We start from the raw sequence: 15,515 nt of genomic DNA on the forward strand, positions 1-15,515 counted from the left end.
TTGGGAGTTGGTTAGAAATGCCGACTCTCAGAGTCCAGCGCGGACCCACTGAATCAGAAAGTGCATTTAACATGATGGCCAGGTGATTACATGCACATTATAGTCTGAGAACCCCTGCTCTAACCTACTGTACTTTACAGACAATATTTTGCTGAAAAGAATTTCTAGCTGCTGCCGCGGTTCCCGGCGTTTCTCACCAGATGGCAGCAGCCCTTGCGCTTCCTCATTGGTCCAGGCCAGGGTTAACTAAGCTCCTTGCTCCTCCGGAAGACCCGGGCGGGCGGGGCAGTGGTAGGGGGTGTGCACCGAGGGCAGGGAGGGGCGGGGCGGGGCGGGGCCGGGGCTGCCCAATGGGCTGTCCCGGGGGGGGGGGGGGGCTCTATTTCCGCGGCTCCTCGGGCCGCAGGCGCGTTGTGCGCCCTTGGCTCAGTATGTGGCGCGTTGGTCGCCAGCTGTGTGTGCAAGCTGCAGGAGGCATCCGGCTCTCCGGACTTTGGAACAGGCCTGCCGCCTTCATGTCCACTCTGCTCATCAATCAGCCCCAGTATGCCTGGCTCAAGGAGCTGGAGCTCCGCGAGGAGAACGAGGGCGTGTATAATGGAAGCTGGGGCGGCCGGGGAGAGGTATGCGGGCGTCCCGGGAAATCTCAGCTGCCTCAGTTCGCCCGGGAGCCCGGGCGGGCCCTGCCCGCTCCCACTCCCCGCTGGCGCTCTAGGGGTGATCCTGGATGGGAAGTTTTGAAACTCTACAATAAAACTTCTCTTGGAGGGTGCCTTAAAAAAAACCTCTTAGATTTTAGGCCCTTGTGTGCTGTGGAGAACCGAGGTCATTTTGGAGCTAGTAGGGGTTAAACTAACCACGCGTATGTAAAACATTATGGCAGAGTCCTGCTATCTGGAGAGAGGAATGCTGCAGGCTTAGCAGTGGAAATTACTTTTGAGCTTGACTGGTGGCTCCTGAGATGTGTCATGCACCACAGGGCATGCTCTAAAGTGTAGTTTTATGTTGTCGCCTTTCCTGAAATCCTTTGAAGTTTGCAGCCTCGGACTTGCTGCACTCGTGTCATGTTTTCCTTGGGCTCTGACCGTTCTTGAGGACCGGGTTTTCAGCATTTCTCTATTGCCCGGAGCCCAACACCATGCCTGGCACCCGGTTAATGCTCAATAAGATATTTTACAAAATACAATGGAAAGGTAAGGTTATTATCGCCCAGAGTTTTTGAAAGCTGCAAAAGAAAGCTTTTATAAGAAAATGTTATTGTTCAATATACTGTTCAATAATGTTCAATATTGTTATATATTGAACCTGGTTTTTTAGAGGAAACACATCTTCCTTTTGGTTCCCTGTGACTGCAGGAGAGGGAGGTGGTTTTACTCATCCGCCAAGTCACTCCCCCACCCCCTTTTCCCCGTTCTGTTTTTCCTGCGGCGTCTAATCATTAGGTTGTGGATAGAACACCCTCCCCTGAAGGCCTTTTTTTTTTTGGCTAGTCCTTGATTTTTTTCTTTCTAATTGATCTCTCCAGGTTGTGTGGACACAGGCCTTTCCCACTTGTCCAGCTTTGGCCATTTCACCCTCTGACCCCGGGGTGGGCAGGGTGAGGGAGAGAAGGAATAAGTAAAACTCAGTTTGGTCTGTTAATGGAAATAGAGGTGAAACAACAGGTTACATTTAGGCTTTTGTTTATATACTTAATATTTAGATGACGCCAGTGAGTTTTGCAGAAATGTGGTTCTGAATACTAGCTTTGTAGAGTGGCTTGTTAGTAACAGAAGTTAAAATAAAGGTTCTGAGTTTAGATATTGTATCTTAGTCCTTTTTTTCCTCCTGTTTTTCTTCCCCCATTTGGTCTGTTCTCACAATTTGGAAGGGGTTACATTTTCTACATATGGTGGTTGTGTTTTTGTTTTAAGGTTATCACGACCTATTGTCCAGCTAACAATGAGCCAATAGCAAGAGTCCGACAGGTAAGTGCTTTGCTTTTTAATGCAAATTGCCCACAGGGAGTTTATGGGACTGATAGAACAATACAGAATTACAAAGTCAAAGACTAGTGTGTTTCTTTTTCACTTGATGTTTAGAATGTCTGGGATAGACTGTCCACTCTTTGAGGGGGAGGGGGTGTGTGCCCTAGAAATGGTGAACCATAGCGAGAACTAGGGAGGGGGTCTGTTTAAGGCCATGCTTCTGAATCACCTGAGAACTTCATTAGAGTGAAAGTTCTGACCTCTTAAATCTGGTTTGGAGCCCAAGGTTCTAAATTTCTAATACAGAATTTCTAACAACATCTCAGGTGTTGTTCCCCGTGGAGGCTAACGGATTGTGCTTTGAGAAGCCAAGTTTTAGAAGCACGGTTAGAGGGGCCGACCAGGTGGCATAGTGGTTAAGTTTGCACTCTGCTTCGGTGGCCCGGGGTTCATGGGTTGGGATCCCAGGCACGGACCTACACAGTACCCATGCTGTGGCAATGTCCCACGTACAAAATAGAGGAAGTTTGGCACAGATGTTAGCTCGGGGCCAAACTTCCTCACCAAAAAAAATATAAAAGCACAGTGAGATTCTAACGTCTTACTGGGTTCTTAAGAGGTTTTGGAAGTGTAGGCTGTGAAAATCATTCTAAACCAAAAATCTTAGGATCACCCAGAGATTTTCCATTTCTTTTCCAAAACTGGTCTGTGTGTTCTTAGGAGGAGATTGTCACTTCCTTCTCCTTTTCCCTTTGTCTCCCCCTAATCCTTAATTTAGGCCAGTGTGGCCGACTATGAAGAGACTGTAAAGAAAGCACAAGAAGCATGGAGAATCTGGGCGGATGTAAGTATGGAGGCCGTGGTAGGATTACCTATTGTAATTGCAATGAGATAATGAAACAGCTGCTGATGAGCGGGTCAGTGCTGCCTTGCCGAGAGGGGAGCTCCTTGGGGGCTGTGATAATCTCTGCTGTAGTCCAAGGATAGTGTTGTCTCCATATTTGGCCTTCGGTAAATGGGTAATTTTAAATGGATTAAAACTCTGTACTGATAGATCATAAATTCAAGCTGTGAACACTCTTTGTTCTCCAATTGAAGTTACCTGCATTTATAGTTGAGCAAAGAGAAAGGAATATCTGTGCTAAAAATACCTGTTTGCTCCTCTCCTCCCTCCCCTGCCGGCTTTATGGTGGGGGAGTACCTCAACAATAGGTCAATATTCCTTGTTCAAAGATCAGCAGCTCTTTCAAAGGGCAGGGTCTTGAGTTCACCTGACTGAGCAGGCTGGGCCGCAGACGCAGCCTCCTCCGTCCTTCTCCACCAGGGGTGATATGAGCAAGGGTAGGACCTGTGCCTGGAGCTGGGCTGGCCACAGTGAGCTGCCACTAGATGAGGGCCAGGCTCTGGGGGATGGGAGAGTACAGAACAGGGGGAGCCTGAATTTCCCCGTCCCCCATCCCTGAATATCCCTTTTAGTCTCCCAGCAAAGATTCTAGGCCTGAGGCTGTAGGAATATCCTGGATGGTTAATTCAGCTCTATCCCTGGGTAAATTACTTCACCTCACTGTACTTTGTCTTGTAGAAAGGGGAGACCGGGTGTGCCTACCTCCCATAGTTATCCTGAGGGTTAAATGAGTCAATCATAACGAGTGCCTATGGGCCACGAGGCAAACCTCAGCACCTGCTAGTTCTGGAACCAAGGACAGCTGGGTCTGGGACTGCCAAGCTGCCCTTTTCTCTGAATCAGTGATGGCTAGTGGACTTGGGGAGGGGCAGACTCCTGGAGAGCCCTGGGTTGGATGCAGCTTTCTTGTCAGCCAAGAGACCACCTCTGTGCAAAGCATGAAGAACATCTTTCCTCTACTTTAATTAATTTTGGCTGTAAGGCCTCTGCACCTAACATTCTTTCTCATACTTCTCATGCCTTTTAGACCTCTCAGTAGAGTAGGGGTGCTAAATGGGAACAGGTTGCTTTCCTGGGTGATGGTAGAGTCACTTGGGGATCCCACTTATTAGAATTTGAGTTAAGCTATTGAATTCAAGTTTAGAGACGAGGCAGAGCCTTTTCTTAATGTGCCTTTGGGGTTCCTGCCAATGGGGCGATGACTTACGAGCAACTAATGCCTCAACCAAGAACAGACCAAAGCTTGATCCCCTCCTGGTTTACACACTCCCTCCTGAGTCCTCACTCGTCGGGGGCTGCTACTGCTCGGCCCTGATCCTTTTGACTGGCTTGGCCTGTGTGAGGACAAACCAGTGTTTCACTTAGTTCATTTGTGGTAATTCTGGAATTTTTCAAAGGGAACCTTTTTCTTTAAGGGAAAGGAAACAGTATAAAAATATGGAAAGGTAGTTTATAAAAACTAATTTCCTCCTCCTCATTAAAACTAACTGCAGAGGGGGCCAGCCTGGTGGCCGAGTGGTTAAGTTTGCACGCTCTGCTTCTGCTGCCCAGGGTTTTGCTGGTTGGGATCCCTGGCGCGGTCACGACACCACTCATCAGGCCATGCTGAGGAGGCATTCCACATAGCAGAGCCAGAGGCACTCACAACTAGAATATACAACTATGTACTGGGGGGCTTTGGGGAGAAGAAGAAAAAAAAGATTGGCAACAGTTGTTAGCTCAGGTGCCAATCTTTAAAAAAAAACCAAACCAAAAACGAACTGCAGAGAACCTGGTGGGGACACTGGCTCTGCTGCTTTCTTCTTTGAACTAGTTTCAGCCCCCCTGCATCCCCTATGTGTCCTCATTTTTCCTCTCCCTCTCTAGTGAGGAAGGCCCAGAGTGTCTTCCCTCTCTTCAGGACGGGAACCATTAATGGGCTGTCTCTAACTGAATAAAAGGAATATGTGATACCGGGTAGCACTTTAACATGAGGATCTTTGTATTATTTCCCCAGAGGCTCATCTAATAGTTCCCTCGATGCTCTAGTTCCCTCCTCATGGCTGTCTTTGATGCTCCTTTGAAATGTGACTTCAAGGGTGAAGTGTGCGGGGACGAGGACTCTCGTTGCCCATCTCAGGAGGGTTTGAGGTTGTTGACACCCTGCAAGCTGGGACCAGTGAGCAAGCACAGGAAATGAGGCTGTCTTCCTTGTTTCCTACTCCTCCCTCATTTCCTTCTCCCCAAACCTAATCCCAGCTTTCTCAGCTTTTGCTGCTCCTAAAAATCATCTGAGAAGCTGGAAAATAATTGAAGATGCCAGATTAGAGTGGTCTGGGATGGAATCGAGCCTAAAAATTCCATAGGTGGCAGTTCTGATGTATAGCCGGGGTTGAGAATCGATCAGTTACCAAGTGTTGAACATTTTAAATTACATTTGTCTCTTCTGCCACTTTTGTTGTCCAGACATCCACCATCTCTCATCTGGCCTAATGGTCTTCCTACCCGAGACTTTTTTCCCTCTGAGCCATTTTCTACGTCACAACTAGAGTGATATCTTAAAATGCACTGTGATTTCCCCCTCATTGTTTAATACCCTCCAGTAATTTCCCCACTGTTTTTTGGATCCTTTGCATGGCCTTTAGCAGTGTGGCCCTTACTTTCCTCCCCTGCCTCTTTGAACTTATGATTTTCCAAAACCACCCTATTCTATTCTCTCTTGCCTTTACCTTTACATATGCTGTGTTCTGCGTCTCCCATCATTTTTTTCTACTTTTTGTATCTCTTCACTCGGAGAACCCCAATCATGCTTTAGGTCTTGGGTCTTAATCCTCAACTTCTTTAAAAAGCCTCTTTCCTCCCCACTTCCTTACCCCAAGTGACACTAAATTAACACTCCTACGTGCTCCAGTTGGACAGTGTAGCTCCTCCATCATGGCGCCTACCACATGAGATTGTAATCGCATGTTTCTTGTCTCTGTCACCTCCACTGGACTGTTGGCTCTAGTGGGCATGATTTGTAGCTGCCTTGTTTCCCTAGTATCCCCAAGGATTAGCACAGTATCTGGCACACAGAAGGTATGCAATAATTGGTTGAAAGACTGATTGACTAAATATGCACAGAATGGGAGGTAAAAGGCCATGTGTACTGGCCATTCTGAGTTAAAATGAACCAATTTGCTAAACTTATGTGTGGGTTAAGCTCAATTGAAACATTATTAAACCCATTCCATGGGCTAGGAAATGTATAGGATCTGGGCTGATTCATTTAACATGACAATTTTGTTCCCTGTTTCTGAAAGAGTACAGGTGTCGAAGAATGGCAAACGTTGTAGACATAAAATGTGGGGAATGAAAGTCTATTATAATTCCATTCCCCAGAAATTACCACTGTTGACATCGTGTATATTCCTTAAAATTTAAGCAACTTTATGCATTATTTTGCTGTTTTCTATTATCCTGTTTCAGCAAATGTTTTTTGTTATAAATGTACCTTATTCTTTTTAGACAGTGTGAAGTATTCCGTTTTATGGCTGCCCCATAATTAACCAGTCGTGTGCTGGTGGACATTTAGACGGTTTCTGTTTTTCTCTACTAGAAACAGCACTGCAATGAATGTTGTACCTATGCATTCGTACGCTTATATATACGCTCAATTTCCAGAGGTGGCATTGCCTAGTCAAAGGGTAGGAACGTTTTAAATGTTAACAGAATGCCAAATTATCCTCCAGAAAAGCTGTACTAAGACATGGTGATACATTTGAGAAGAAGAGAGCAAAGAAGAGCCCCAAACTCATGGTCAGGCACTGGGAGGTGGAACATGAGCAGTGCTGTGATGGCCCTCTCTGTGGGGAGGGGGTGGGAAGATTCCATGGAGGGGAATGGTCCTTTTAGTTGTAATTTACTAATTTAGAGGTAGCATTAATCTGGAAGACCTGGAGGGGAGAGCAGGGTGCTGATCACAGTTGGTGAAAGTATGTCTCCATTCATGAATTACATCTCAGGCTTAATATGGCACAACCCCTTCTCTTCACCTCTAAAAAACCCTGAGACTTCTTCTGAGTCATCTTCATCCCTGTAATTGTACTTCCATCTACCAAACTATTCAAGCCAGAGACGTAGGAGTCATCTTTAGTTCTTCCATTTCCCTTGTTTCACGCACCTATTCCGTTAGTGTGTCTTGCCCACTCTACTTCCAAAGTAGATCCTGAGTCCACTTTTTGTCTCCTGTCAGTCTTAAAACTAAGTCACCATAATCTTTTGCCTTGGCTTCAAGGGTATGTTCTTCGTTGGTCTCCCTGCTTCTCTTTTCTCCACCCCTCTGATAGTGATCTTGATACTGAGCAAGGGCTTGATCTGCTCCCCACAAGATAACAGGCCAAACAGGCAGTGGTGGAGAAGGAACTTTAATAAGCAATAAGCTGGCAAATTGGAAGATGCTGGACTATTGTCCTAAAAAAAACCCATCTTAGATGGAACTGATTTGGAAATGACTTATATAAGGCAAACGGGGTTGGGGAGGGGGCTCAGAAACATCACTTGATGCGTGACCGTAGGACGTTGGGCACGTCTCTGTAGCAGATCTGCTGAACGCAACATTCCTGAGGAATCTAGGAAAACCTCAGTTACTTCCTAATCTGAGACAGAAGGAACAGTTTGGCAGAGGATATAAATTTTTTGCTAATGTGTTATTCTTTCTACTGGTCACAGACTAGCTTGCCTATGTGCAGTTCTAAGCATTTTTCCAAAGCATATTGTGAGAATAAGATGGGTAGGGGGAGCATGTGGCCTGGGGGCTGAAGTTCTAAGAGTCCTCTGCATAGGGACGCTGTCTTTCATTTTTCTTCATGGGCTGCATGTGTACATTCGGGGGGTTCTATGTGTTGTATGCGGTGGATCTTTAGTCTATGGCATGCGAAGCTTACAGTCGGTCATTTTAGCTTCTCAGTGCTTTTGCGAGATGCTTCGGCAGGCAGAGGGCTGTCAGCCAGCTGCTTTGTCGGTCCTCCTGCTGTTCTGCAAGGCAAACTCAGAAACTTTGGTTACTTTGTCTCCCACGTTAACCTTGTGGGTACAAGCACAATTTCATCCTAATCCAGCGACCCTTTAACTCAGTTCTAGGTTTCAATCTTAAAAGGTAAAGCAAGTCATCTTATTCTGCTCCTTAAAAACCATTAAGGACCTCCCACTGCACCTGGAGTAAGATTCCAACTCCTTAGAATCTTCTAGCTCTAGGGGTGCTGGCCTTTCCCAATCAGACCGTCGAATACAACAAGCTTTTATTTTCCATGGATATCTTACATGTTTTTCTTTTCCCTGGGAAGAATATTCCTGTGGTTGACTTTTCCCAACCTTAGCTTTCAACTTAAATCTCACTTCATTGGAGATTTTGCCTTAGAACATCTTAGGTAAAGTAATTTACCCATTTATGCTCCAAACCTGCTATTTTCTGTCTCAGCATGCTGTTTATTTCCTTTGTCTTTATAGAACTTGCAGCAATTTGTAATTACTGCAATTACATGGGCTCCATGAATGCTGCTAGATACAAATTAGCTCCCTGCGTGCCTCACTTATTTTAGCCCCAGTGCCTAGCATTACTCTTGTCACATAGTAGGTGCTCAGAAAATACTTGATGAGTGAATGGTGTGATTTGAATGGGTTATGGAATACCAGTTTATAAGCCGAATCAAGGGTTTGGGCATGCAATCAGTTTGAGCCATAAGAAAACATCACTGGGACTTGTAAAGGCCTGTAGGTATTTAAGGTATTTTAAGTTTTCTGGAGTCATCCCAAAAGGTTCTGTTCAATCTCTGAATTTCTCTCAATACTTGGCACAGTCCTTTGCTCACCGTGAATCTATCATCTGGATATTTTCTGGTGCTCTGGTATCGCTTTTGGGGCCTGCCATATCACAGTCTTGAGGTGATTAAAGGACAAAGCTGTCTTTGAGGCTAACCTGGTGGTGTAGCGATTAAGTTTGCCTGCTTTGCTTTGGTGGCCTGGGGTTCGACAGTCTGGATCCCGGCTGCGGACTTATGCACCACTTATCAAACTATGCTGTGGTAGGCGTCCCACATAAAAAGTAGAGGAAAATGGGCATGGATGTTAGCTCAGGGCCAGTCTTCCTCAAAAAAAAGTTGCCATTGATGGGCTTATGCTTTGGTATCTTACAGCACATTTATTTAATACTGTCTCATAGACACGTGTTTACACTTTGAATTAGACACTAAAATTCTGTTCTTTTCTTAGGTTCCTGCTCCAAAGCGAGGAGAAGTAGTGAGACAGATTGGTGATGCCCTGCGGGAGAAGATCCAAGTACTAGGAAGCTTGGTAAAGTATTTCCGTAGTAAATATACAATTCTTGGGAGAAAAAGGCCATCATGCATCTCTGTATATAAGATTGTGATTTTTTTTTTTTGAGGATGATTAGCCCTGAGCTAACTGCTGCCAACTGTCCTCTTTTTGCTGAGGAAGACTGGCCCTGAGCTAACATCCGTGCCCATCTTCCTTTACTTTATATGTGGGACTCCTGCCACAGCATGCTCTGCCAAGCAGTGCCATGTCCACACCCAGGATCCGAACTGGCGAACCCCGGGCCGCCAAAGTGGAACCTGTGAACTTAATCGCTGCGCCACTGGGCCTGCCCGAAGATTGTGATTTTAAGAAAAGCAGTTTATACATTTCAAAAGTCTTTTCTTTAGAGGAAGGATGACCAAGATGGACAGGAAAAAGTGAAGGCTATTCTTGGGTTTTAAAATTCTTTAGGAAAATAAGAACAGACTTTCTGAGGTTTATTACCTTCACAAAACAGACACAAAATATTTTGCTTTTTTCCCCCTCATCAATTTAATGTTTAAAACATGAATTCTGTTGGAAAAATGCTACTTGGCTTTTTGTATTTTTAGGTGTCTTTGGAGATGGGGAAGATCTTAGTGGAAGGTGTGGGAGAAGTCCAAGAGTACGTGGATATTTGTGATTATGCTGTTGGCTTATCACGGATGATTGGGGGACCCATCTTGCCTTCGGAAAGTAAGCAATAAGCCTTCTGAAGTCAGTCAAGCTAAGGGTTTTGTCTCTATTACAGAAAGCTCCAAAAAATGCTTCGGCTGTGAACGGTTTGCAAAAGGAATTCTAAGTGGCTTATAAATACATGAGAATATCTTTGATTTCTCTACTAAGAAATGCAGATTAAAACAGGTGAAAACATCAGGTCGAGACACTTTTTAAATTTTTTTATTTTTAAAGGTGAGACTCAGTGTTAGCACATCCATGGATAAGACAAACAGTTTTTATAAGAACTTGTGGCAAAGTGAATTGCCAGTCCACCTGGAAAACATTTTGGAAATAATCCGAAGAGCCTTACATGTAATACCAGCTTCAAGAATTTAAGTAAATAATCTGAAATGTCACAAAGGTTTATGTGTAAAGATACGCATTGCAGCATTAGTAGGAAACATTAGAAATGACCTAGAAGTCAAATTATAAGACAAAGGTTAAGCTAATTTTGGTAGTCTCTTAGCAGATACTAAAAAGAATATTTATGAAGATTGTCTTCCCAACCCCACACTTTCATGGGAAAGTTGTTTTTACTTATTCTTAAATTGTTTTAGTTTTTTTTTTAGGAGGTGGTGTATTCATATCACAAAATTAGAAAGGGCCAAGGATGAGAAGCTTCCCTCATTACGCCCCTGGGTAACCCATAGTATCCTCATGGAAGCAGAGAATGTGTCTGGTTTCTTGTGTATCTCTTTAGAGTTTTTACTCACTTTCAGGCAAATATGTGTCTTTTTGGGACAAAAACATTAGCAAACTATACGTTCTGTTCTATACTTTTCCGTACTTAATATGTCCTAGAAATTGTTTCATATTATTACAGTAAGAGACTTCATCTTTTTTTATGGCTGTCTCTTTGCAGTAAAGGTATTATTAATTAATTTAGCCAGTTCCCAAATGATGGATATTTAGGATGTTTTTAGTCTTTCACTATTAGACTATGTTGTGAGGACCAACCTGGTACTCTGAGGAAGTTTCATTGATGAGGCTAAGGGCTTATGTGATTTGTAGTGTTCTCAGTATTAATGGAGCAAACCAGGTGACCTTGTGTATCTGCACTGAAAATTCAAGTGGTGGAGCTGTGCCAAAGTGGTAACAGCGGGTATGTGTATGTGGCAGAATTATTGGTTGTTGTTACTGTCCTTCTGTTTTTCTATACTTGGCAAGATTTCCTTGATGGGGAATTATGTTACATTTATAATTAGGAAAAGAAAGAACTTTTTTTTGATGTTCATGTTTTTCTATTTTTCTTGGAATGTTGGGCAAATTCCCTACTCATAGGAAGAATTGAGGGGCCCTTTTTAAATATCTAATGTACTTAGATATGTAACAGCAATTCCTGTTATTCAAAATTAATTTTGTATCACTGAACACTTGTAGTAGGTTTTTTCAGTTGAAAAAGTTAGTAAACTGCCCATTTGAGGAAGTATACCTGTGCAAGCAAGTGATTTCTTTGATTTATACCTATATAATGTCTGCCTTACCAATTAAAATGTTTTTCAGTTGTTTATACATTTTTGAAAAAGAGTAGATTATTCATCAATGCAGAGGCTTGGGTGTCACTTTGACTACATTAATGCAATAAATGGTCGTTAAGTGTCGACCAGGTGATCTAATAATGATACATGATCAATAGGGCATAGTCCTTGTTCTCAAGGAATTTTTTTTTTAAAGATTTTATTTTTCCTTTTTTTCCCCAAAGCCCCTTGTTACATAATTGTGCATTTCTAGTTGTGGGTCCTTCAAGTTGTGGCATGTGGGACATTGCCTCAGCATGGCTCGATGAGCGGTGCTATGTCCGTGCCCAGGTTCTGAACTGGCGAAACCCTGGGTCGCTGAAGCGGAGCGTGCGAACTTAACCACTTGGCCACGGGGCCGGCCCCCTCAAGGAATTTATAAGCATATAGATTCCCTACATTTTAGAGTGGGGGACAAGTTAAGGGGTAATTATAGTAGGGTGTAGTGAGCACTGTGATGGGGTGGAGGATAGGATGGTGAGCCAGCCTTGTGGTGGCAGTCAGGAAAGGCCTCCCAGAGAACGTGATCTAAGTGAAGTCCTCAAGGAAGAATACGGTGGAGTGCTGGGCCATGGCTGGTTTGAAACAGGGAAAAAGCCCATGTGAAAGCTTAAAATGGGAGAATGTGGCTTATTTGGGAAACTATCCCTTCAGGGGGAGGGCACAGTATGAGGGGAGGGATGGGTGGAGCAGGAGCCTCCAGAGGGTCTTTCCTGTCAGGAAGTGTGCACTTTATCCTGAGGGCAGCTGCAGTAGTGGTCCAGACACCAGAGTTGTAAGCAAGGGAGTGATGTCATCAGATCTGCCCTGGGCTCCTTGGGGAGAAGGAGAGAGAGGGGAGGGCAGGAGAGGAGGCAGGTGCTGCCAGGTTGGCACATCATCTCAACAGAGATTAGGATACCCAGGCTAAAGGAGGGCCTGGGAATGAGGCACAGCAGTGGGCGGGGTCCCCGTTTCTAGCTCGAGGTGTGAGCATGGCCACAAAGATGGAGGGGTGGGAGAGCTGCCTTTTGGTTGGTCTGTGGTTTTAACCAGGGTTTGTGAACCGTCACAGTCCTTGCTGCATTTGTTCACTGCTCCAGCTGCCTATGATTAAAATAAACCCCTGGTGGGATTGTGAGTGTCTTTAAAGTTTTATTTTCAGTTTTCCTATAGTGAATGTAAAGATTTGTGCAATTCATTCAATATACATGTAATTATTAGAACATTTTTTCCCCCCATAAATGAGCCGCCTTGTCTTGCATTTGGAGAAGTTAGCTGAGGGCTTGTCAGGCAATGTCAATAACCTGGGCCTGAGAGTCACAACTGCTGTGTCCTGGATGTTTGGCCCTTTGCAGTCACATCACTGGGGCACCTCTCATCCCCTCTCTGAAGTTTCCTTGTCTCCCAGCTGGGATGAATACTGCCCTGATCCACACAGTTCCTCTGAGGGTCAGAGGCATAAATAGGTATCATTATGGTTTATAAGGTAGTGTAGTAATAACAGCTCTGTGTGCTAATTAATGTACCGATATCCCACAGCTGTGTAGAGTGATCCGCTACAAGGCATCTAAAATCCCCACTTGGTCCAGTGCACCTTTGTTCTGGAAATGGAAGATTTCAGACTTTGTTCTTATTAATTTGACATGCATTAAATTAGCATGCTTAAGCATGTTCCATGCCTCTCCCTGTCCTCAGGACCTGGCCATGCACTCATTGAACAGTGGAATCCTGTAGGCCTGGTTGGAATCATCACTGCGTTCAACTTCCCTGTGGCGGTGTATGGCTGGAACAATGCCATTGCAATGATCTGTGGGAATGTCTGCCTTTGGTAAGACCTGCTCACTTTCTTATCTCTTATCTTATCTCTTATCTCTTTCTTATCTCACTTATCATCTTAGTAAGATGATAAAAGTAGCCATTTTCAGGAACTGCAAAAACTATTTTAAATGTGTTGAATGTTTTCTACTACTCTACTCTTTCATTTAACATATTAAGTCACACTGCTAGTTGTGAAATGCTGATTTTTAATTATTACATAATTTTATCATTGGCAAAATTTTTTTTGACATAGCCTTGTCCCCTGTCCCCCTATTCCTCCCAACTGTTTCCGCCCCAAGCGTGTGTACTGTAATTGAATTCTGATACTACCTGGATTTAGTGTCTGACTCCACATATTTTAGGGCTCAGTTCTCCGTGGGACTTCCTCCACTTTAGATGCAAGCCACAAGTGTCTCCAGGTCCCCAGGACAGCTGCACTCTCACCAGCCATCTACAAATTTCAGAGGTTCCCATGATCACTCGGTTTCAACAATTCATTAGAATGACCCACAGAACTCAAGAAAGCACAATACTTAATGATCACAGTTTTATTATAAAGGATGCACGAAGGGCAAGGTCCAGAAGTGTCCCAGAAGCAGAACTGCCATGCCCTCTCCCTGTTAAGTGAGGACGTGACACCTTTCCAGCCAGGAGACTCCACTGAGCTTTGGTGTCCAGAGTTTTTAATGGAGTTTTGTTACATAGGCATGATTGATTAAATCACTGGACCTGTGGTTGACTCAATCTCCATTCCTCTTCCCCTCTCCCTGGTTGGTCTTTCTGGTGACCAGTGACCAGCCCCATCCTGAAGCTATCTAGGGACCCCCACAGGTCACCTCGTTAGCATAACAAAGACACTTCTATCACTCAGGAAATTCCAAGGGATTTTGAAGCTTTGTGCCAGAAACTAGGGACAAAGACCAGATATATTCTTTGTTATACTACACTCCCCAAATAGCAAACTAAATAAACAACTGAAAGAAAAAAAAAGAACTTGTGATAAGTCACAACCTTCTTTTTAGAGTTTGACTTTTTTTTTTCCTTGAATAAAAATTTGGTAGTGAATTCCCAAGTGATTCTGAGGCACTGGGCCAATGTTCCCATTGATGGATTAAGTTTTACATTTCTCTAAAATATTTGATAGTAAAAGTTAGCTGTGAAAATGTCACTCTTTTATAGATGACAGAATATTGCTGTTTTTAGGTTTCGTGTTCAGTGAAAGAACTTAGGCCAGGAAAACCAGGAGCTGTCCTTGCCTGTTTTGCACCTGTCCCACTAGTTTTGTAGGGATCTTGATGTTGTGTATGCAATTGAATGTGCTCAAAGACTGTGTACAAAAGCAAGGCTTCGTGGGAGGATGAGGATTTGACACCTTGTTGCCAAAGGCTACCATGTAGGTTTTCTCAGCTCTTGAGCCTGCCAACAAGAGTTCATGTTGATTGATCTCTGTTTCACTCAGTTCTCAAAATTGGCAGCGGTAACGTAACAGTTCATGTGATCAGTGCAGCAGCAGGTTCAAAACTGCTTGGTGTCATTTTTATATTCATGAGAGTTTTTTCGTCCCTTAGGCCCCAGAGACAACAAGCTCAAGGACAGATTTCTTGTTTTAGTTATTAGACTCAATTGTCTAATTGGACAGAACTTTGTATCACAACTTTCGCTTCTGCTTGATAATAAAAGGTATTTATGATTTCCAGCAAATTAAGTTGCCTTTTTTCCCCTCTCTCAAGGAAAGGAGCTCCAACAACTTCCCTCATTAGTGTGGCTGTTACAAAGTAAGTATGTGTGGCTTCCTTTTTCCTGGGTATGAAATAATTGTGAAAGGCACTCATAGGCACTGAATTTAATCTGACGTGAAAGTGTCATTTATTTAAGCATGGCATTTGGATAACCTCTTTCTCCTTTGGTTATAATAATATTTTTGTATCATTTTGCAGTTGATAGAGCTCTTTCAGAGCCACATCATTTAACTCTTTGGAAACATGTCAGATATTGATATATGTTGAACTTGAGCTATTATAAACATTTTTGTCACTTGCAAAATAAAAACAAATGCAGTGGAAAGGAAATATCCTTGCAATTTATGTTTTTTTTTCCCTGAGGAAGATTCGGCCTGAGCTAACCTGTGTTGCCAATTCTTCTCTTTTTGCTTGAGAAAGATTCAGCCTGAGCTAACGTCTGTGCCAGTCTTCCTCTATTTTGTATGTGGGTTGCCGCCACATAGGTCTGTGCCTGGGAACTGACCCCAGGCTGCTGACGCGGAGCATGCCAAACTTAACCACTAGGCCACCAGAC

At 43.9% G+C, this 15,515-nt stretch overlaps 1 protein-coding gene across 1 annotated transcript in view; it reads left to right on the forward strand.

The window, feature by feature from the left end:
- The first annotated feature begins 407 nt into the window (after window positions 1-407).
- The window catches only part of ALDH7A1 (aldehyde dehydrogenase 7 family member A1), a 38,751-nt gene continuing 23,643 nt past the window's right edge, over window positions 408-15,515 (forward strand). The window contains exons 1-7 of the mRNA XM_046667411.1: window positions 408-623; window positions 1,914-1,967; window positions 2,746-2,811; window positions 9,100-9,180; window positions 9,756-9,879; window positions 13,098-13,230; window positions 14,951-14,995. Coding sequence (XP_046523367.1) covers window positions 432-623; window positions 1,914-1,967; window positions 2,746-2,811; window positions 9,100-9,180; window positions 9,756-9,879; window positions 13,098-13,230; window positions 14,951-14,995 — 695 coding nt within the window. The 5' untranslated portion in view covers window positions 408-431. The remainder of the gene's footprint in view (window positions 624-1,913; window positions 1,968-2,745; window positions 2,812-9,099; window positions 9,181-9,755; window positions 9,880-13,097; window positions 13,231-14,950; window positions 14,996-15,515) is intronic.

The sequence above is a fragment of the Equus quagga genome, chromosome 7 (assembly GCF_021613505.1).
Source record: "Equus quagga isolate Etosha38 chromosome 7, UCLA_HA_Equagga_1.0, whole genome shotgun sequence".
In the NCBI taxonomy this organism is placed as follows: Eukaryota; Metazoa; Chordata; class Mammalia; order Perissodactyla; family Equidae; genus Equus; species Equus quagga.